The 24,087-nt window shown below is 44.7% G+C and overlaps 1 protein-coding gene across 10 annotated transcripts in view; it reads right to left on the bottom strand.

The window, feature by feature from the left end:
* The window catches only part of DOCK9 (dedicator of cytokinesis 9), a 307,165-nt gene that overhangs the window by 210,785 nt on the left and 72,293 nt on the right, over nt 1-24,087 (bottom strand). For 2 of the 10 annotated variants that reach the window (XM_075918771.2, XM_075918772.2), the window contains exon 1: nt 9,400-9,688. The exons of 7 other annotated variants lie outside the window; for them this stretch is intronic. In XM_075918771.2, coding sequence (XP_075774886.1) covers nt 9,400-9,516 — 117 coding nt within the window. In that variant the 5' untranslated portion in view covers nt 9,517-9,688. Of the gene's footprint in view, nt 1-9,399; nt 9,695-24,087 lie in introns of those variants that run through there. One more of the 10 variants, XM_075918763.2, reaches the window with a different exon arrangement.

Raw genomic sequence — 24,087 nt, 5'->3', positions numbered from 1 at the left:
TGTACTATAGTTTTATATTTTGCTGTTTTCCCATCTTTTTCCTTGATCTAAGAAAAAGCTCGGCTATTTCAAGACAATATCTCTTCTGAAGAATGCATCACTTTCACAGATTATTACTGCAACTTATCCAAATAGCAGCAAAATACACTATCCAGACAACTCAAAGATGAGAAGGAAATACTTTTGCTCCTCCCATGATATTTGGTAGGTGTGCACAGGATAAGCAGCAACACAAGACTTTGTGTGAGTATGAGTGGGGACAGGTGATGGGGAGAGGTGAGTATGTGAATAAATGCTATACCCAGAATAGGGTGGTGCAATCAATACCACTAATGGAGACCATATAGGAAACTGTCCAACCTGAATCTAGGTAGGATACAGAGAGGAAAATGGCTGTTGGGGGCAGCTTTAAAGAGAGGTGTATGAGAAGGGACACACATATGAGGGGCATTAAATAATAACAGCAGAAAGTAAATAGAGGAAAGACGTGAGCACTAATTTAGCACAAAATCAGTATCTTGATAACAAGATTAATAAAGGAACCAAATGACATGAAAAGGAGAAATTCTTTAATTGCCTGTATACCAACGCTACCAACACGGGTAACAAACAAGAGGAAGTAAAATTGTTCATTGAAGAGCATTGAAGAAATCCAAAATGTAGCTGGTACTACTGAAACCAGGTGAGATGATTCACAAGACTGGAAAGTTAAAAATCAGTTGTTTTAACTTAGGGAGGATCAAGTGAACAGAAGCAGAAGCTGAGCAACATTCTATGCTAAAAATTGTATTATCTGTTTTGAGTCATGGAACTCAGAAGAAAATGATCTTGAATGCCTATGGATCAATGTCCTAACACAGGGGATCTCAAATTTGTGATACCATGACCCCTTAAAATCCTAATTGAATTTGTGTGACCACCTTCACCAAAGTTAAGCGAAAAAAAGGGGGGGTGGGGAGGAACCAAAGTTGTTAAGCAAAAGTTGCACCATTTTGTCCAGTTTGGGACTGCACCCACCCCTCCCCCTGAGCCAGGCTCCCCAGCGCCCCCCCATGCCAGCACTCCCCCCTCCCCCTGAGGCAGGCCCCCCTAGCGCCCTCCCAACTCAGTGCACTCTCCCCCCACTTCGCCTTGGCAGGCATCCTCAGTGTCTGGAGCCCCCCCCCCCCCGGAGAGCCAGGCACGGAAGAAGAACCTTACTTTTAAAGTGTCTGCTTCCGCAGCCGGCCCCGCTGCCTCAGCTGGCAGCTTGCGGGGGAAGCATCACGCAGCCAGCTGCCAGTCAGATGGGCCAGAGCAGTGTATGCTCTGCTCCTACCCAGCCCAACAATCCCCTAGCATGGCACCCAGCAACTGTCCTCTCCTGCCCCCGCCCTCTTTACTAGATTCTGCAGCGCTCCTCACTCCCCCGCCAGACGTGGCAGGGGAAAATTGACTAGATGGAGCCTGGACTGTCCGGAGAGGCTGGGGAGACAAATTCAAAAAACAAAAAACAAACAAAAAAAACCCACACCATGAATCCAGCTGCGACCCCTCTGTAAGTTGGTCGTGACACCCACAGGGGTCGCGACCCACGGGGGTCGCGACCCACAGTTTGAGAAACACTGTCCTAACAGATAAGCACAAGATGCGGCATTAGTTGGTGTCTGCTATAGGGTAGGCAGTTTAATCTGTATATTTAACATTTTTTAGGAATGAAAGGGGAAATCAATAATAATGAATATAAATCACAAGCAAGGATTTGTAAAAAACTGATAAAGACATCAAAAGAAGAGAAGGAGAAGGGTAGGATCTGAAAAGTTAAAGAATCATAGAATACTAGGACTGGAAGGGACCTCAAGTGGTCGAGTCCAGTCCCCTGCCCTCGTGGCAGGACCAAATACTGTCTAGACCATCCCTGATAGACATTTATCTAACCTACTCTTAAATATCTCCAGAGATTCCACAACCTCCTTGGGCAATTTATTCCAGTGTTTGACTACCCTGACAGTTAGGAACTTTTTCCTAACATTCAAACTAAACCTCCCTTGCTGCAGTTTAAGCCCATTGCTTCTTGTTCTATCCTCAGAGGCCAAGATGAACAAGCTTTTTTCCTCCTCCTTATGACACCCTTTTAGATATCTGAAAACTGCTATCATGTCCCCCCTCAATCTTCTCTTTTCTAAACTAAACCCAATTTTCAGCCTTCCCTCACAGGTCATGTTCTCTAGACCAGGGGTCTCCAAACTACGGCCCGCGGGCCGGATGCGGCCCGCGAGGCCCTCTCATCCGGCCCATGGAGACCTTTTTGTCTGGCCCCGCCTTCTTCCGCGTGCTGGCGAGATTATCCCTGAGGCGCTCTCGGTTTAAACTACGTTTCCCAGAAGCCCTTTCGATGCCGCCGTTTCAGTCCCTCTCAACCCAGATTGGGCGGGGTCACGCGTTGTGGGCGGCACCAACCGGAGCCAATCAGGCGGAGGGTGGCTGCGGCGGTGGAAGAAGAGAGCTTGAGTCCGAGCATTGGTGTCAGCGGGAGAAACGGATTCGCAGGCGGCTGCGCGAGGCCCCAGCGCGCGCACGGGACAGCAGGTAGCCCAGGTCAGGGACGGCTCCGCGTGCCGCTTGGCCGGGCGGGCGAAAAAGGGGGGTCTCGAAGGCGGGCTCCGGATCAGACCCGGCGGCAGAGGATCGGGGGAGGCTGGACAGAGGGGAGGAAACCCGACGGTGGTTTCTCAGGGGCTAGGAGCGAGGGGCTACTTCTCCGGGGGCGGGGCTGAGGAGCTGGTGCCCATTGCAGGAGGCGGTCTGGTTGCTGTGGCACCGCCGCTGGGTGACGCTGTGCCGTGCATAGCGCGCTGCCCTGGTCCCTGCAGTGCGCCCTGAAGAAACATCCCTCTCCCTTCCACGTCTGGTCTCTCTCATCCACAACCCAGAGCAGCACCGCCCTGCCAGGTATCAGTCTGTGGGAGCGTTGGGCACTGCTTTCCAACTTCCTTTACCAAGTGATAACGTGTCTGCTTTCAAACCAGCTTTTCCCATTAAAATTCATGCCCCTTGTTCCATGGGGCTATGTTACAAATTGTCACCTCATTCCCTGCATGATAGGAGAGCGATCACATCTCTTCAAGTGTGAGTGTCTTAGGCTGAACATATTGCCAGGATTATGTTGCTTACAATTTTCATCACATTGCGCAGGTGGAAATGAGTTCTCAGCAGTTTCCCCGTTCTGGAGCCCCTCCTGCAGGACTAGGACAAGCACCACCCCCAATTTCAAACAGTGATTTCTAAAGCCAGAAATGTCTGCTATTTTGGCATCCAGGAAACAATTTCACCATTCACACTAATACAGGTGTTCATGTGTAGTGTATCAATGTGTTATTAAATAATAACTGACTAAAATAATATTAAATAAATAATTAAAAACAACATCTATGTTTTGATTCTTTTTTATTTGGACCTCAAGTGTGTAGTCGGCCCCCGAACTGCTGTTTGATAGTTAATGCGGCCCTCGGGCAGAAAAGTTTGGAGACCCCTGCTCTAGACCTTTAATCATTCTCGTTGCTCTTCTCTGGACCCTCTCCAATTTCTCCACATCTTTCTTGAAATGCAGTGCCCAGAACTGGACACAATACTCCAACTGAGGCCTAACCAGCGCACAGTAGAGCGGAAGAATGACTTCTCGCGTCTTGCTCACAATACACCTGATAATGCATCCCAGAATCATGTTTGCTTTTTTTGCAACAGCATCACAGTGTTGACTCATTTAGCTTGTGGTCCACTATAACTGCTAGATCCCTCTCTGCCGTATTCCTTCCTAGATAGTTGCTTCCCATTCTGTATGTGTGAAACAGTGTTCCTTCCTAAGTGGACCACTTTGCATTTGTCTTTATTAAACTTCATCCTGTTTACCTCAAACCATTTTTCCAATTTGTCCAGATCATGTTGAATTATGACCCTATCCTCTGAAGCAGTTGCAACCTCTCCCAGCTTGGTGGTATCTGCAAACTTAATAAGCGTACTTTCTATGCCAATATCTACATCGTTGATGAAGATATTGAACAGAGCCAGTCCCAAAACAGAACCCTGCAGAACCCCACTTGTTATACCTTTGCAGCAGGATTGAGAACCATTAGTAACTATTCTCTGAAGATATGTCTACACTACAAAGTTAATTTGAACTAACGGCTGTTAGTTCGAATTAACTTTAATAGGCGCTACACATGCAAACCGCTAGTTCAAACAATTCGAAATAGCAGAGCGCTTAATTCGAACTAGGTAAACCTCATTCTACGAGAACTAACACCTCGTTTGAATTAAGTAGTTCGAATTAAGGGCAGTGTAGCCACTTAATTCGAACTAGTGGGAGGCTAGCCCTTCCCAGCTTGCCCTGGTGGCCACTCTGGGCACAACCAGGGAAATTCTTCTGCCCCTCTCCCGGCTCCGGAGCCCTTAAAGGGGCACAGTCTGGCTACGGTGCCCGTTCCAGGTGCAAGCCTGCCAGCACCCAGCCAGCAGACCCTGCACCTGGCACGGCACGAGCCAGCCACCCGCTGCCATCCAGCTCTCCTCCTCTTCCCGGGACCAGGCTGGCGGCTCCCAGGAGCCTGCCCGGGGCCGCAAGAGGCAGGCGCCTGCCTAGTCTAGCGCGGAGGTCGTGGACCTCATCCAGGTTTGGGGGAAGGCCTCCAACGTCCACGACCTTCGCACTAGGCTCAGGAAAGTGGCAGTCTAGGGCAGGATAGCTGCCAGCCTGGCCACCAAAGTCTGTGGTGAGGAGATCACATCTGTACAGAGTACTGAAGATGTGGGCGTACCATAGTTTTATACTTCCCCTCCTCCTTCTTCCCCTGGCTTCCCCCTTCCAACTCCCTCCTCCCAGGTTTCCCCCTCCCCTCTCCCACACTCTCTCTTCCCCTCTTCCACCTCCTTTTCCCAGTCTCCCCAGAGGTTAATTCCCCCCCCCCCCAGTTTTGTTAAATAAAGAGAGTTTCTATTTTTGAACACACGCGTTCTTTATTTTTTACATCAGGAAGGGGGTCGAGAGAGGGGTAAGTGGAATGAGGTGAGGAAGGAATGGGGTACGAGCCCCCGATGGGGAGGACTGGGGTGGCTCTGCGGGCTCCTCAGGGTGGAAGCTCTCCTGCAGGGTCTCCTGGATCCTGACAGCCCCCCAATTGACCTCCCGGATGGCAGCCTGCGGCAAGTGCAGCCGGGCTGATGGCTGAGTGCTGACACGTGCCGAGTGTGGGCACTCAGGGCACTCCAAGACAGGACCGCTTTGCTGTCCCTCATCGAGGTAGACAAGCAAGCGGGGAACCCTGAAAACTGTCTGTCCGGGGGAGGGGGGGTCCCGTCCCTTTAAGCACAGCCCTCGGCTAGCCTGAGACAGCAGCTCCACACACAGTCGTAATCTGATGCGCTGCTGGCACTGCTTCCGGCCATCCTTAACTTCGGTTCAGGGTCAACTCAATATGGACATGCTAGTTCGAATTAGCAAAATGCTAATTTGAACTAGTTTTTAAGTTTAGATGTGCTAATTCAAATTAGCTTAGTTCGAATTAACTAATTTAAACTAAATTAGTTCGAATTAGTGCTGTAGTATAGACATACCCTGGGTAGGGTTATTCAGCCATTATAGTCCACGCTCCCAGGTCTCCCATGGGCTTGGACAAGAAGTCCTGTGGCACCTTATAGACTAAAACAGTGTTTCCCAAATTGTGCTCCGCGGAGCCCCAGGGCTCTGCGAGACATCTCCAGGGGCTCCGCAAGGTTGACAAACTGGAAACATCGATAGGTACAACACATACAATCAGTGGACCGCTGGGGCGCCGCATAAATTTTTACACATGTGAAGGGCTCCGGAGCCCAAGAAGTTTGAGAACCGCTGGACTATTGGAGCATAAACCTTCGTGGGCAAAGACACATTTTGTCAGATGCAACATTTGTTAGTCTATAACGTGCCATAGGACTACTTTTCGCTTTTGCAGATCCAGACTAACATGGCTACCCCTCTGATACTTAAAGACAATAATGAATTTTTAAAATATATTATATTCCTGACAATGATACTAGCCCTTATTAGATGGAAACAGTACCATTATTATTAATAATTGGTATAAAAGGCAATACATATTTCTGTTCTATATTTAGGAAAAGCAGATGACAGTTTTATAAGGATGCTAACTCTCTTTCCATTCCAATAGTATCTCAGGAGGACGTTAGACCGCAGTTACTAAACAGTCCTATTTAAAATCAGCAGATCCAAAAAACTAGTATCCAGGAGTTTTACAAGAGCTGACTAAGGGAACAGAGCAGACTGTGCGGGTCACTAAAGGTGACACCCTCTCCCAGACCGAAATTCCCTCCCACCCGGCTGCCTATCCGAAACCTCTGACCTCTGCTGGCTCCACACCAACTACACTATGAACTGGACTTTCTCTGCAAATCAGAAATGCTTGTTATTTAGCTTGCTAGTGGGTCAAGTGACAAATTAAATTACTTTTATTGTATTGAGATTATTTGACTGTATTCTGCTTTTTACCATAGCTGAAATACTGTGTCCAGTTCTAGTGTTTGCAATTTTCAAAGTGCACTTTAAAAAACAGGAGAAGGTTCAGAGAAGAGTCATAAGACTAATCAGAAGTTTAAAAAAGTCCTGTAGGTGTTCATAAACACTTGCAAAGTTTTCATATGAAATTGAAATTTCATATTTTAATTTTCATATGAAGAAACAAACTGATCCCCCACTGAAATGCAATTATCTATGCAGCAACTACTCAATAGTGTTCAACAGCACTATGTAACAGATTAGAACAAAAATACCCTACTAAATTTATAAAGGAGACATTTATGGAGACATTTATGACAGACATTTTATATTAAACACATTATATATTAAGAAGTCCTACAAAAAAGTAATATTTATGAAGAACCTTGACATCTACAATGTCTAATTTATTTATGCCTACCCTTTCTACACTATATATTTGATTTGTGCATAATATATGATGTGGTAAATTTTGACAGCATGCTATGTTTTCAAGGCATTTAGAACAATTGTTTTTAAAATTAAGAATACTAAACGGTAACATTCAGGTGGTCAAGAAATACTGTTCCCCTAATTACTTGCGATGTATTGGACCTTTATATGAACCAAAATATTTCTAAACATTTGCAGAAACAGTTTTAAAATGCTTTCAAAACACTTCTGGGTAAACAAAATGTTTACCAAAGTCAAACAGTGTGATAGTTGTATCAACGTAATGGTTACTGTTAAATATAGCTGTATCAACACAGCTTGCACCAGCTGAGCTCTATATTGAGAGAAAGTAGTACACTTTTGCTTTAACAACCAAATATAGGTAAAATGGCTAGATTATATATTTTGCTTGCAGAATAGAACAAAAAGCCAGTTCTAAATAAGGAAGCTCAATGTTCTAAAAGGGGAGGGAAGGAATTGGGGGGGGAGGGAGAAAAAAAATCACACAAATACATTATCTCACATTGTTGAGATGAAGATCTGGACCAAAATAAGATACCCTGCATAAATAAAATAAGTTTAAACAATGGCTTTACTGAGTAAAAAATGGAACTACGCAGGTGAGTGTCTACTGCATTATATTTTCTTAGCAGCAGACACTTCCTATGGGGACAGATTAGACTTCTAGTGATTTATAAAACCAATTGCCCCTAATGAAAACACATTAATAAGAATAGGTTTTTATATAGCATGGTCAAGAAACAGAATGCCTAAATTCATACTTAGACTACTCTAAGGGTACCTTAGGCTAAGGAAGTCTACACTTAAACATTAAAGTTAAGTATGGCCCTGGCACCAGCACTGAGAGCGCTCTCTCCCAGCACTGTGTAAACCACCTAAACTATGAGCATAGCTCCCAACACTAGCAACCCACTTACACTAGTGCTTTAGAGCACTGTAAATTGCTGGTGGTAGGGCAAAGGGAGAGCAAGGAAGAGAGGAAGTTGCAATGCACTATAAACTAGCAGTATATACATGGCCTTGATTTCAGAGGTGCTGAATCCTCACTTTTGGAGCAAATGAAATCAAGACCACATATTTAGGTTTTCCAACTGTACATTTTGACACCAAATTTGAAAATTCTGGGTATACATTTTAAAAATCTTATTTTCTAATAAGCCACATAATTAATACTTTGTGGATCTAATTTGCTACCATTGACAGAACAGTGGCTATCAACCTTTTCAGACTACTGTATTCCTTTAAAAAAAAAACACCACTATTTTCTTACAAAATCAAAACTAAAAATTACATCTCAACACACTACTGCTAAGAGAGTGCTTACTTTCTCATTTTTACCATATAAATCAATTGAAATGTAAATATCGTACTTACATTTCAACGGCTAGTACACAAAGCAGTATAAACAAGTCATCATCTGCATGAAATTTTAGTTTGTACTGACTTTGCTAGTGTTTTGTATGTGACCTGTTATAAAGCTAAACAACTATCTAGGTAAGTTAATGTACCTAATGGTAAACCTCAGTATATCCCCAGGAGTTTGTTTACCCCTGGTTGAGAATCGCTACAGTTACAATTCAGCACTTAATTTTAATAACCAAGTATAAACGTGTAGTTGACTAGATTTACAGTCCCCTTCTCTAATATGTAAAAGGGTTACTTGTTTCAGCTGAAGTGTGTTGGAGGATTTCTTGCTGTTCACTTGCAAAAATACTATGCTTTCTTATGTACTATAAAAATTCCAACAGAAGCATAACCCACACAACACCACAGAATAAACTCCCTTTTGAAATTCCTCCCTCCGAAAATACACAAATGATTCACTTTTCCTCACTGAGGATACTTACCAAGATTCTAAAAATTCCATATCCAACATAGGTTAAAAACCTTAAACTAAGGATAACTGAACAGACTAATATCAGGTGCTGCTAGACTATTAGTTGTTTAAGTTTTTCCAGTTACAGACTAACTCAGCTACCCCTCTGAAGTTCCAAAATAATGCAAGAAATTCTGATGTTTGTGATATATGCACTTAAAATATTTAAAGAACAATTTAGAAAATCTCTAAATTTCAAAGCAGTGCCAACTAAAACTATATTTACTATAATGTGCTTTAAGAGGCGTACAACAGCTTTAGAACAACTAAATACAAAACAAAGAATTCAGTCGGGAAACAAAAAAAAGGTGAGTATTTTGTCATCTTTAAACAAAAGTGTCTCATGGAATCCTAAGCTACATAGATAAAACAAACATTCAACATCTGATTGAAAAGAATCAGAGTGAACTGATCTGAAAATGCATGTGTTATCAGCAATAAATGAACACTGAAGTTTGACTCAGTAGTGAAACCCAGAAGCTTATCAGAAAAAGTCACAACTAAGAACAGATGGGAAAATATCCCTTAGTTGCACAAGTCTTACCAGCACTTCTACAGGACTGTCCACTTCTACTTCACATGGAGATGCATTCTTGTATTGTTGGGGAGACTCGATAAGCAGCTCTTTTTTAACACTTCTAGTGTTCACTCTTGCCTGCATTCTTAGCCAGAAAACAACTCAAATCTGAGAAATGTTGTTTTTGGCATCAAAATAAAAAGCATACCAGCAATTCAGAGAAAACAAAAGCTTTTTCCGGGCACAAGCTGAAGAAATTACCAACTAGTTTAACTACTAAACTGCAGTTTGCTAAATCTGTCATGGGGGAATGCATGAAAAACTAAGCCCAGCCTCTAAAGGGTGTGCCCTTTCTCTGGGGAAAAAAAAGGATCCATTTAAATTCCACAGGAACATACACGCAAAATGGTGCAATACAGAATGTACCTCACTATGATAACTGTACCAACACAAAAATAATGCTTACAATATTTAAGAAAAATATTTAATAGTAAGAGTAAATATAAATATGTGTTTTAGAACTAACATAATAATCACTGCAATTTGGAAATGTTCAGAATGGTAAAATTCCATAAAGATTATTTTACTCAATTTTTTGAGATTTCATTAAATCCCATCATTCAACTGAACGTTTGAGGCAATGCCATTCTAGTCAGCAGTGTATTTCTGCATAATACTGATACTATTTTTTCATCCTAATATTTCTTAAACCAAGATACAAGAGGGCTTTTCCTAATTTCATGCTATCTTCTCTATAAGACCTCAACTACTCTGCAAACATGCTAATCAAGTTGTACAGCCTGCTTTTTGTTTTTTCCTTTAATTCCAAGAGGGCTGTAGTCCTCTTTCTTCCTTCTATACCACTACTCTTATGTCACAATTCAGATCTAATTACCATAATTCATTATCATAATTGGGAATGAAAGATGATATTTTCCTTTAGTTTTCAGACATCCAATCAGCAAGTAAGCTACTGCTTCCCTTTATCCCCTTTCTTTACTTGTTTCACCTGGGTTTTTTACCCCCCATCACTTGATCCCAGAATGACTGCCACTTTTGAACTCTTTCCCCTTTGAAACCTTCCTAAATGTCTAACATCGATAATTATCAAACCTCTTAAAACACCTTGTCCACTCTGGCTCTCCCACCCCACCGTTCAACTTTTTCATTAAGGCATCTGAAAAAAAGTCTCTCTCTAACTAGGTTTTTACACACACACACACTTTCATTTTCCATAAAACTCAGAAATGGCAGTTTTATGTAGTGAATTATCTTTCCACTCAAGTGTGGCTCATTCCTTTATCTCAGTTGTGCCTTCAACACACTTCATTCTTCTAAACCACATTCCAGATCTATACAAATTTCTCTCTGTGGCTCATTCTCTACACACCAAGATCCTGCCTCCACGTTGTTCCATAAGCAGCAGCTTCTTCACACCCCACTCTTCCTCTCATATTTACCACCAAAACTGAAACTTTTGTATTACAGGTAGAGGTGTTAATACTGGTTTTGTTAAGGTTGTTCAACACATTGTATTTTAGGTCCCAGTTTTCAGTTGCTTATAATATGTTGCCAAACTTTAACCTTTCCGGATCAAGTTTTCCATGCACAGTGTCAATCTAGGCTGAAATTCTGGGGGAGAGGGGGTGGGGTGGAATTTTCTGCAGAAATGATTTGGCCATTTCCAAAAAAAATTAAGGAAAAATGTGATTTTGCCCGTGATGGTGTGGATGATGTGGTTAGGTCCTGTGAGGGTATCGCTGGTATAGATATGTGGGCAGAGTTGGCACCGAGGTTTGTTGCAGGGATTGGTTCCTGAGTTACTGTGGTGTGGTGTATAGTTGCTGGTGAGAATTTGCTTCAGGTTGACGGGTTGTCTGTGGTCCAAGACTGGCCTACCTCCCAAGGTGTATGAGAGTGAGGGATCATTGTCCAGGATGGGTTGTAGATTGCTGATGATGCATTGGAGAGGTTTTAGCTGGGGACTGTAGGTGATGGCCAGTAGTTTTGTTATTTTCTTTGTTGGGTCTGTCTTGTAGCAGGAGGCTTCTGGGTACACATCTGGCTCTGTCAATCTGTTTCCTCACTTCCTCAGGTGGGTATTGTAGTTTCAGGAATGCTTGGTGAAGATCTTGTAGGTGTTTGTGTCTGAGGGGTTGGAGCAAATGCGACTGTACCTTAGTGCTTGGCTGTAGACAATGGATCGTGTGGTGTGTCCAGGATGGAAGATGGAGACATGTAGGTAGGTATAGCAGTCAGTAGATTTTCAGTATAGGGTGGTGGTTATGTGACCATCACTTATTTGCACTGTAGCGTCTAGGAAGTGGATCTCTTGTGTAGACTGGTCCAGACTGAGATTGATGGTGGGGTTAAGCTGAGACGCTTTCACATCTTGAGAGAACCTGGCTAAGGGGTTGATTTTGTGTCAGGATTTTTTTTCCCCCTTCTTGTGAAAAACCAGGCAGATTCAGCCAAGTAATAAGCCTCTGTCAGCTAAATTCTTAGAAGATTCCAACTCCATTGGGCATTCTCTAGGTCAGGGCAGATGAACTTACCCTCAATTGCTCTTCATGCCTGTTGCAAGCCTCTGTAGCACCAGACAATAGAACTAAGATGTGATGATTACATAAAGACATCGATCATTTTTCCACTGAGCTGTGTAGCACTTCTTTGTGGACTCTTTTCTACACTTGTCAAGGATAGTCTAAACCACTACTAACATGCAGACTCTAGGTTTGATACCCACCCAAAAGACAAGCTTTCACAGGGAGAGAAGTTGGACTGGGAAATTTTACTCTGCCTCTTTCCTTTATCAGTATGTCTGGGACACATTAACTCAAGCTGATGAATGGGTGTGTTGAAAACTGGAGGAGGCTTGCAAACCAGAAATATCTGGACTATCAGAATGACCACTATGCCATCCTGTTTGATCTTTCCCAGAACCTATGAGGGCAATGGGTAGAAAGGCCTACATCATTTACCAACATATCAAAAGAGCAACTCAACATTATAGATTTTAAGTCCAGATGGGGCCACTAGATGATCTACTCAGACTTCCTGTATATCATAGACCACTAACACCACCCAGAACTTACACACTAAACCCAGCAATTGAAACTAGATAAAAGCATTACAGCCGTCATAAGTCTAAAATTATGTACCACTGCCAAAGATTAGGAGGGACTAGGTGCACCATCAGTACCTGGGGATCGTCAAGAGTTCTTGCATCAAGGCCACGGACCCTAAAGATGAGGTGCCCACCATCAGTACCAGTATTTGCCATGCATGCATGAGAGAGTGCAGGAGTGTTCTGGCAGCAGCAACAGAGAATTAGTGTCCTCTTCCAGCTGTTCTCCAGGCAGGAAGATCACAAACACCAGGCTCTAAGTGTTGGTGCTGACTGCATCAATGGTGGCAGTGCCATTTATGGATGCCCGTGCACTGGGTGCAACCAACTAGGGCTTTTATACTCTGCATTCATGGACAACTTACCCCTGTCCACCTTCTTCTTGGCAGCACTGGTGACTGGGAACAGTGCCAGGTTCTCACCCCACTGCATGGGGTTGAATTCTGCTTATGGCCTGAATGCTTCTTTGGCACTGGGTCATGCACCAATGCTGGAGCACTAGCACCACCTATGCCAAGGATGGAGCTGGTGACAAGGGCCGCTTCCATTAAGAGGAGCTTAAGCCAGCTGGCACTCTCCTTTTGGTCTGGGTCAGAAGCCCCTACAAATCAGCACTTGTGTCTGGATGAGGGACACCAAATAGACTTGAGACAGTCAACATGACTATCACCCTTGAGCATAAGTTTTCTTGTACACCAACAAACTATTAAACACTAATTTGGAACAATGACACAGATAATTGAGACGTTTGCAAACCAAGAGACCAAAGCTGTTCAAGCAATGATCATGAGTGGTAAGGAAGATAGTCCTTTAATAGACTATTTAATTTAAAATGATAAGACATAATAGGTTCAAGCCTTAATATGAATTGGCAATTTCAATAGCTTATTTAAATAACGCTTTTGAATTTTCATTTAAAAAAAAAACTCAACTTTTTATTTAAAAATATTTTGGATGTTTATCCACCCTGAATGGTGGCACTAAGAAGGTCTACAGCAGAGGTATTACATCTCCTGATGAAATAGCAGCAGCAGCCACAAGTCACAACTGAAGAGCAACAGTAGCTATAGTTTGTAGCACTGTACCAGTAGACTGGGGTACAGGATGAGACCCGGGCTGTTCCCTTCATCTGCTGCAGAGACATCAGCTAGAGGCAGTGCTGCTAGTTGCGCAGTACCAGAAACAAGCAGCACAGCTCACTGCTAAACAGGAAACCCACCCATCAGCAGCAGGAACTAGAGAAGAATCAGTAATTCCTAGAGCACATCCTGTTCATGATCAAGCAATGATTTCCTAGGCACAGGAAGGTTACGTTCATGGTCTACTTTTGAGAAACCTGGGCAAAAGAGTTAGAATGGCTGAGCTGTTAGAACTATAGTGGTCTGGTAGTAAGGAAAGGGCACTCAAAGTGGTTCCAGAAAAAGCGGGATGTACTCAGGTGGTTTGCTAAGCAAATGCCAACCTCGAAGCTGACTAAGTACAAATGCTGGAAGGCTGGCAACAGAAAGAGTGTTTCTAGTGGAGAACTTAGGGGGTCTACTCTTAACTAGTACTAGGGAAATGAGTCACCCCAAAAACAGCTGACATTGATAGTTGTAAGAAACCCCTGAAGACAAAAGGAAAAAAAAAATTCCTCAGGAAATTATGAGATCACAGCAGGCTCTATCAACAGGCTACTATAGACTGAGGCTCACGAGCCGTTTTCAGTACTAGATTATCCTGTTCATTGTGCATGAACCTGATAGAGCTGCTGGAGCTAAAAACAAAAACTGCCCACTGGTAGTAAAATAGTCTTGAAAAATACAGTAGGGTTCCCTGCCTGTGGCTGCAAGCAAGAAGCTGGTAACAGTCTTAAAGGAGCAAATGAGCCATATTTGCATAGCTAACAAGAGCTGGGAAATCATCTAGCTCCATAATCTGCACACCCATATTTCTAAAAAAATTATAATATTACACGTTAAAACTATGGTGCAAGCTAGTAAAAAATGACACTGTCAAAAGAAAAAATGAGAAGTAGCAATACTTGTGATAAAACTGAAATGCAGGCACAGAAACTTGACTAGGGAGAAAAGGCCCAATGACAAAAGCAAACTACAAGTACAGCCACAGTCGCACCCAGAACTATTTAGTTTGATGACAGAATTTTGACAATTGGCGAAGTAATCAACCTGTAAGTACAACCCTACCAAATTCATGCCCATGAAAAACACATCATACTGTGAAATCTGATCTTCCTGGTGAACTATGACTATTGTACAGAGTTGTAATATTGTCAACACTTATTGCTGTGTTGTCTTCAGAGTTGGACAGCCAGAAAGTGGCAGCTGTTGGCCTGGCACCCAGCTCTGAAATCAGTACCATTGCCAGCAGCAATACAGGAACGAGGGAGGCTTGATATAAGGGAGAGGAGGGAAAAGGTCATTACTGCTTGGGGGGGGTGAGGGTAGGTCTACCCTTATGAGTGGATGACATGGGCGACTGCATAGGGTGTCGCAGTCTGGACCATGTTATAGGGTTGCCAGATACTGCCACAAAAAAATCCCAAATATGGCAGGGGAAAGGGTGGCGGAAGGGAGATTGGTTGGGGGGGGGGGGGGAGGGAAGGTCACTACACCTTTAAATCCCCCCACTCTCCCTGCCCCCACCAGACGCAGCAGGGGAAGAGTGTCCCCACCAGCCTTCCGTCCGAGAAAAACAGAAAATACTGGATATGTTACATGTCCAGTATTTTCTGTTTTTTCAACCGGACAAGGGGCCACAAATACCAGACTGTCTGGGAGAAAACTGGACACCTGGCAACCCTAACTATGACTACTGTCACTAAGATCGTTAAAGATTAACAGATTAACTGATAAGATTTTTGGCATGCTTACTGGTTAAACAATTAACCAGATGGCCTCTTCTCCCCACTCCCACGGCAGTGGGACTGTGCTGAAGCAAAACCATGAGAACACAAGATACAATTCCCCTGATAAGGGACATGGAGGGGAAACAAACAGAAGGTGAATCTGGATAGACTCTATACTAGTAGATGACATTAACTACAAGTACAGAAGAAGCAGCAATGTTACAAGCTTGGACAGAGAATACTAAGGGGAGCTCTGCACGGAATTAAAGCAGAGCGGTGCCGGGGAGACCAGCTGCAGACGCTCTGCTGTCGGTGCCGGTAGAACGCTCGGTGCCGACATTGTTAAATCTGCCAGAGGCACCATCTCAGAGACCTGAGCGCCTTGGTCTGGTGCCGTCAAAGCCGGTGCCGTCACAAGCGGTGCCGCTGGAGCCCGCACCGCTGAAGTTAATGCCATTGCCCCCGGCACCGGCTTACTTGTCGGTTTCAGCGTTAGCGCTGCGTCGGGAGCCGGTGAAGCCGGTGCCACCAATGCCGGCGCTGAAGCAGCCCGAGCCCTCGGTATTTGCGATCCCTTGTAGCCAGGGTCAGTAGAGTGTCGGGACCCACAGGGGTCCCATTGGGGGCTGCCGAAGCCCTTGAAGCTGCCGAAGGGAGGGAGCGAGTCGGGGACAGCTTTGCCCTCTTTGAAGTCACCGGTCCGGGAGAAGCCGCTCTCCTTTTAGCCGTAGAAGTTTTTGTTGGGACCGGAGAGGGTATGGGATCAGGTTGTAGTGCCTTATCAAAGGACAACATCCGGAGCTTTAACTCCCGCTCTTTGCGGGCTCTGGATGTGAGCTTGCAACAGCGGGTGCACTTCTGAGGGACGTGAGATTTGCCCAGGCACCTTATGCAAGCGTAATGCCCGTCAGCCGCCGGCATAGCCTCCCGACAAACTGAACATTTTTTAAAACCAGGAGACCCTGGCATTGCTAAGGGCCGAATACGGTGACCGGATGTCAACCCAGGCTGTATTTATGCTCTTTGACAACTTCAGGTCCTTAGCACTTAGCCATAGCGGTGAAGTTCTGAAGAGAAAAAACCTTTTTTTTTTTTTGATAGATTAACTATAGACAAGAACACGACTAACCCTAAAGAAACTATTTACACTGAAAGAACAACTACTAGTAATGCTACTGAAAACCGTAGATATAAGAACACAGGGAGCTCCGACCATGACCTGAGGCGGTTGAGAGGAACTGGCGGTTGCCAGCCTGTGCACGGCTGATCAAAGGCGCGAACGGCACTTTGAAGGAGCGCGCATGCGCGGGCTGGCTGAGCACGGCTATGAAAATTCTCCGAGCCGCGGCACCGGGACGGGACCCGACACCTAGAGTGGAGCACCCACGGGGCCACTCGAAGAAGAACGTCTGCAGACCAAACTGTAGTCAGTATGCACCTTACTTCTGCCACTTACTAATACACCAGTCAAAGAGATGGTGAGACACATGGCTAAAAAAGGTTAAGTATACTGCAGAATAAATTACCCAAATTCAACCTTTAGAGAGATAATGCTAAATAATGTTTTTGTGTCTGCAAGTATATTGTTAGAGGTTAACAATGTAATCAAATAGATCCTCTCTGTAGTACTGTAAGGGGTAAACTACTAACCCATTTAACAGATAAACAGGTGCTTACCGGTTAATGGTGCCACTCATAGGGAGGCTTTGCTGTGGGCTCTGCAGTATAAAGCTAAATTGTCCTTTTCCAAATATCCCAGAATTCAGTAACTAAAAGGTTAACCCAGGAAGCTAGGAAATGTTGGCAGAAATCTAGGAAAACCAATGGAAAGTAACTGCATCCCAGGGAAGCCATTCTTTGTTTCAATTTGTTTTCTTAGTTGCTCAATAACATCTGGAAACCAAGTATGCTTTACCAATTATATCTTTGCTTTGATAATAAAAATCACCTTTTTTAAGACTATAATCTGATTCGTGTGTCCTGGAACGTAATAGGTGGTCTGTGTATACATGCCTAAGGTGGAAAGGTCAGCTATCAGAGATTAGCGGGGGGGGGGGGGTTTAAACTCTCTTGTGGTAAGAGAGGTTGGGTTATCCCTCTAGAAAAGGTTCCCAAGTGACTTCTCCTGGGTTCAAGAAAAAAGGGTTTTTTTTTCATTTGGGTGGTGGCAGCATACGTCCCAAGGTTATCTGTAACCTTATGGAGTTTTAAAAACTGAAGCCTGTAGAGGCAAAGTATTTTTAAGGTGTCTTGTGGGCCCTCACCTTCTGCACTATAAATGCCAGAGTAAGGAACAGCCTTGACATCTAGTTTGTACTATATTCATCTCTTTGAAAACACAGCAAATCATCTATGAATGACAGACAATAGCCTTATGCTACCAATAATAAATAGCAAGCAAGTCTCCAGGTCCACCTACTGTTCACTTAACGACTAAACTGTCAAGAGAAGCCTGAATTAAGGATGTTAAATTGTGTTTAATCAGCTATTCAATTATGCTTTGTTTGTTTTGTTTTTATCATACTTTTAATCATACTGATTTGTTTTCCCAAAAAACACTTTTATAATCACCGTTCCTTGGGATAAGGACAGTGTGTCTTTACACCCAATAGTTGTTCAGCACTAAACCATAGTGACAACACTTCATGTTGACTCCATTCACTGGAAGCCTTTTAATTACAGTCCTCCTTTCTCCTTATTCTGGAGATCCTGTTTTTGTTTCTTTTAGCTTAAGCATTTAATTGAACAGAACTTTTGAAGTTCTACAAATGCCTCAAGAACCTGATGGGACAAAAGTAAGATTATTGCTTTCTAAGGCTTTGTTTACATTATGAAGTTTAGTAGTCAACTGCCTTTTGGTGACAAAACAGTGAGAAAGTATACACCGCAATGGGACTTTTGTCAAGAAAAACGCTCCGTTTCTGCAACAAAAAACTTCCACTACTATGAGAGACCTCCTCTCCCCCCTTTATTGTCAACAAAGAGGCAGTGTAGATTTTGCTGTCTGTTTGGTCAACAGACCCGGCTTCTGCCAGTATCCCAAAATGCCTGTTCTAATGGCGCTGTTCAGTGTTTTGATCTCTGCTGCCCTGCAGGCATGTGCCCCTCTTCCTTCTAAAGCTCTGGTAAGTATCTAACAGCTGAGTGAACTGCTCTGTTTGGAGACAAGTATCAGAGGGGTAGCCGTGTTAGTCTGAATCTGCAAAAGCGACGAGGAGTCCTGTGGCACCTTATAGACTAACTGAAGTGTAGGAGCATAAGCTTTCGTGGGCAAAGACCCACTTCGTGTCAGAGGGGTAGCCGTGTTAGTCTGAATCTGCAAAAGCGACGAGGAGTCCTGTGGCACCTTATAGACTAACTGAAGTGTAGGAGCATAAGCTTTCGTGGGCAAAGACCCACTTCGTCAGATGCATGTAGGTCTACATGCATCTGACGAAGTGGGTCTTTGCCCACGAAAGCTTATGCTCCTACACTTCAGTTAGTCTATAAGGTGCCACAGGACTCCTCGTCGCTTCTGTTTGGAGAGCAGACCGAGTAAATCATTGGACTGCTCCTGCTCTGTCCTGCATTAGGTACACAGCAACAGGCAGACTGCTGCTGCAGGAGAAGGAGGGAAACAGGCTACTGTGCTGCTTTGACATTCCTCAGCATGGAGAACTCACAGAGTTACTTATGATGCCACTCCCAGCATCTGAAGAAGCTGAGAGAGAAGTGAGGGGGAAATCAAAAGATATGCAAGAATCAATGTTGCCTTCTTACAACATGACACTGTGGGATACATTGCCAATGATGGTGCCCCCAGCGTGGACATGATCTGTCAACAGAGAGACTAAGTGTGAACACCCTCTGGTGATTTTTATTTTGTTAACTTTTGGTTATCAAGGTAAGTTTCATTGACATTTATTGACATGATTTTAGTTAGCTGGATGCCTACTTATCATGCATGTGGCCAAGTTTCCCATGGTCCCATAAAGTTTATTTATACCTACCAGCTTTATATTCTGTGCTGTTGTTTAGCTCTAATTTACTCATAAATGTCTTCTAAGAGCAGTGGAAATGTTGGTAATGTTCTAGACAATACTGACCTTCCATGATTCAGCAAATTCTCCGGTTCAGCACTGGTCAGGTCCCAGGGGTGCCGGACTAGAGAGATTAAACCTGTAAGCTTTGTCCTCAGAGCTTATGCCAGCACACAAAAGCTGACAAGAAACCAAAATCTCCAGAGAGTGTTTACACTTGTTCTCTGTTAGATCATGTCCATGCTTAGGGCAGCATCACTAATAATGTGAGCAATGCATTGTGGATATGCATCCCACAGTGCCATGGTGTGGGAAGGCAGAACTGATTGCATCTTGGATTTCCCTCCAAATTCTCAGCAGCTAAGGAGGCTGTGGGAGAATGGCCTCTGAGTACAAAGCAGCACAACAGTCTGTCTCCCTTCCCCTCCATCAGCCTTCCTAGGGCAATGAAAAACAGGAGCATTCCAATGATTTGCTCTTTGTTCCCCAAATACAGCAGCATGTTCAGCTGTCAGATACTTCCTGGAGCTTTGAAAGGGGAAGAGCGCATGCCTGCAGGGCAGCAGACATCAAAAACACTCAAGCAGAGTCATCAGGGCAGGAAGACAGTTCTGTCCACAAAACAAGCAACAGTGTCTACACTGGCTCTTTGTCAACAATGAAGAGGGGAAGGGGAAGAAGTCTCTTGTAGGGATAGAAATGTTTTGTTGCAGAAACTGGGTGCTTTTCCCAACAGAAGCCACCTTGCAGAGTATATGCTTGCACTGTTTTGTCTCAAAAACTGCCGTTTGGTGACAAGACTTGACAGTGTAGACAATGCCTCCATCACAGACAACACTGCATCAATTTACATTCAGTTTGCATTTAGAAGATGATCTTCACGATCACAAAAAGCTAAAAAACTTGTATTTTTAAAGGCAAGTTTAGATTCTGGAGAATTGATGCTCAATTTCCAAATAAAAACTTATCATTCAGGCTGGTGCATAGTTTATTATTAAAATGTTAAAAAAAACCCACTGCTTTCCAATACTCAATGAAAAAGTTACTCACGTGTGCAGTAACATCTTCAAGATGTGTGTCCCCGTGGGTGATCCACTAAAGGCGTCGGGCTCGTCTTGGCACCACAGTCCAGAGAGTCTTCATAGCAGTAGCCCCCCCTCCCCGCCGGACCACGCATGCGCAAGTGCCATCTCGCACCATTCGTGCTCTTTCTGCAACGCACAGTCCAGACCACCAGTTCCTCCTAGCCTGAACCATCTGAAAAACACAAAGGCAGTAGTTCCGAAGGAGGGAGGAGGGCGGGTTGTGGAGTACCCATGGGGAGAAATCTCGAAAAACAGACGTTACTGCACAGGTGAGTAACTCTTTCTTCTTCGTCGAGTAGTGTCCCCGTGGGTACTCTACTAATGGTGAGCATGAAGAAGTGGTTCAGCAGTAGTACGGTGCTTCAGAATCAAGGTCTTTGCACTGTGGAGAGAACTGCCTGAGCCATTGTAGTGTCGGTCGCTAACATACTTGCAGGAGCATAATGTCTGGCGAAGGTCAAGATAGAGGACCAGGTAGCATCACATCATATGTCATGTAATGGTACACCCTTGAGGAAGGATGTGGAAGTAGCAATGCTTCTAGCAAAATGTGCCTTCGGTCTGTAAGATAACGATCTGTTATGCCAAGAGTAACAGCGAGTGATGCAGGCAACGATGAGAGTGGAAATACATTTTGAGGAAAGTTGCCGGCCCTTAGAACGGTCCGCTACAGATAATAAAAGACACTGCAATTTTTCGAAAAGGGCGTGTCCTCTCTAGATAAAAGGCAAGCACACTCCTTACGTCAGGCATATGTAGGCGCATCACCTCCACAGCGGAATGTGGTTTTGGGTAAAAAGTAGGTAAACTTATAGGTTCGTTTAATGGAAAGGCGAATTAACCTTTGGCAGAAAAACTGGGTGAATGCAAAGTGTCACTCTCCGCTCGATAAATAAGGTATGGGGGGAGGGGGGGGAGGAAGAGAAATCAGCGGAGAGTGCTGCCAGCTCATTCACGCGTCATGCGCAAGAGATGGCAAGCAGGAATGACACTTTCATGGTGAGCATGTGCAGGTCGCATGTCGCTAGGGGCTCAAAAGAGGAACGAATCAGCATGTCCAGGACTAGGCCTAGGTCCCAAGGCTCCAGAGATGGTCTGTGAGGAGAATATAGATTTGCGACACCCTTCAAAAATCTCTTGGTCAGTTGATGCGCAAAAGCTGAGCCGCCGTCGATGGGAGGACGGAAGGAGGAAATTGCTGCCAAGTAGACCTTAAGTGAGGACATTGCCAGATCCTCTGACTTCAGGTGAAGAATATAATCAAGAATCTGCTGGATAGGTATAGATAGAGGGATGATGTCTCATCTCACACCATGACTGGAACCGACACCATTTGCGAAGGTAGGTCTTTGGGTGGTCTGATGCCTACTATGGATAAGAATGTCTTTCACTGCCTGAGAGCAAGTCATTTTGCACCTTGGAGCCAGCTAGGAGCCATGCTGTCAGGTGCATCCGGTCGATATGAGGCTGAAGGAGCGATCGTGGAGCTGCAACAATAAATTGTGTAACGGCAGCTGCCGTTGTGACTGTGATGCCGACATCCGCATTAACTGGGTTAGCCACTTCTGTCGGGGCCAAAACGGTGCTATCATTAACACTGTTGCTCCCATCCATATTTATTTTCTCTAGTATGCGTGGAATAAGTGGGATCGGAGGAAAGCGTACAATAAGCGGTGAGTTCCCCCAATCGATGAGGCGTCCCCCTGAAGTTGTGCCCATGCCTGCTGTCGAGCAGTAGAGGTGGCACTTTCTGTTGTCCTGAGTGGCAAAAAGGTCTATGGCGGGATATCCCCAGTGCTCGAAGAGGCTGCGGACTACTCTGTCTAGCAATTCCCACTTGTGCTGTAGGGAGAATGGCCTGCTGAGAGCATCGGCAATAGTATTGTTCTTGCCAAGGAGGTACACAGCAGTGAGTGAGATTTTATGCCAGATAGCCCAATTCCATAAATGGATGGATTTGGCACAGAGGGATCGGGATCTGGTACTGCCCTGCCGAATGATGTAGTATACAGTGCAAATGTTGTTGGTGAAGATCTGTACTGTGATTCCTCGTATTGTGTGCAGGAAATGTTTGCAGGCGTTGAATACTGCCTGTAACTCTAAACAGTTTATGTGCAGGAGGGACTACTGATGTGTCCATAGTCCCTGAGCCCGGTAATGATGCATATGGGCTCCCCAACCGATTAAAGATGCGTCCGTGGTGATTTGTACTGCTGGTTTCTGGCCGTGAAACGGGACACCTGCTACGGTATTCTTTGGGTTGAGCCATCATGGTAACAAGTCTCTCATGTGTTTGGGGGACAACCACAGACTTGTGTGTACTCTGGGTGCCCAGTGTATATATCGTGAGCACCCAATACTGAAGGCACTTCAAATGGAGTCTAGCATGGGGAACCACGTAAGCGGCGGCTGCCATGTGCCCCAGCAGTTTCAGGCAGGTGAGTATGGGTGTTTTGGGGGCAGTTAGTATAGTATTCCCTGGGTCTTGGATGGTAAGCGACCTGTCGAGAGGTAAGTACGTGGTCATGGTTGTGGTGTCTAGCCTCGCCCTAATAAACTCAAGAGACTGAGAAGGAGCTAGGGAAGACTTCAGGAGGTTGATAAGTCCTAGGGGCTTCGAATGTTGCTCTGGTTGTGTTGACCACCGCCACAGCTTCTTCCGCAGTCGGGGCCTTCAGTAGTCGTCCAAATAGGGGAAGACAGTGATGCCGCTACGTCCAAGGTAGACAGATACGATGACTAGGGTTTTGGAGAACACACTCAGTGCTGCCGAGAGGCCGAATGGTAGCACCGTGTACTGATAGCGTTCATCGCCCAGTATGAAACGGAGGAATCTCCTGTGGGCCGGATGAACCATTACATGGAAATACGCATTCTGGAGATCGAGGGACATGAACCAACCCCCTTTGTTTAAGGCTGGAATAATAGAGGCTAATGTGACCATCTTGAAATTTTGTTTTCAAAGGTGGCAGTTGAGCTTGCAGAGGTCCAGGATGTGTCTCCATCCTCCAGACTTCTTCTGAGTGAGGAAGTACCGGGAATAGAAGCCTTTTCCTCCGAATTGATACAGGACCTTCTCCACAGCCCCAATGGTAAGAAGGCGTGAGACCTCTTGTTGTAGAAGCAGTTTATGAGAGGGGTCCCTGAAGAGGAATGGGGAAGGAGAGATGGGGGGCCATGTAGAAAATGGAATGGTGAAGCTGGATGGGACGATCTCCCTGACTCAATGGTCTGTGGTTATAGCAAACCAGCAGAGATGGTATGGTCTCAACTGATGAAATAATTTGGTCATGTTGTGTGGAGCCTCTGTAAGGTGGATAGTACACAGTCCCTCGATCGACACGTCGAACCTGCTGCTGAGTGTGTGGTTAACTGGACGTCTTACTTGGTTGTTGGCGGCATCACTGAGGTCGTTGTCTCTGCCTGGGCTGATCATATGGCCTGAAGCAGGGCGCAGCATAGGAGAATGGTCTTTGTTTCTTATAGGAGCCAAATCTCTTGCACCTGAATGGTGGAGTATACATTCCGTGTGTCCTCAGAGTAGTGCTAGAATCTTTGCTGGAATGAAAGACCTGATGAGTGTTCTGAGCATACAGCAACTGATGATCAAATGGTAAGTCCTCGACCTTTAATTGG

Source organism: Pelodiscus sinensis, chromosome 1 (assembly GCF_052426305.1).
Source record: "Pelodiscus sinensis isolate ZL-2025 chromosome 1, ASM5242630v1, whole genome shotgun sequence".
NCBI lineage: Eukaryota > Metazoa > Chordata > Testudines > Trionychidae > Pelodiscus > Pelodiscus sinensis.
Note: the sequence above shows the minus strand (reverse complement) of the source record. Positions and strands in the feature narration are given on the sequence as shown.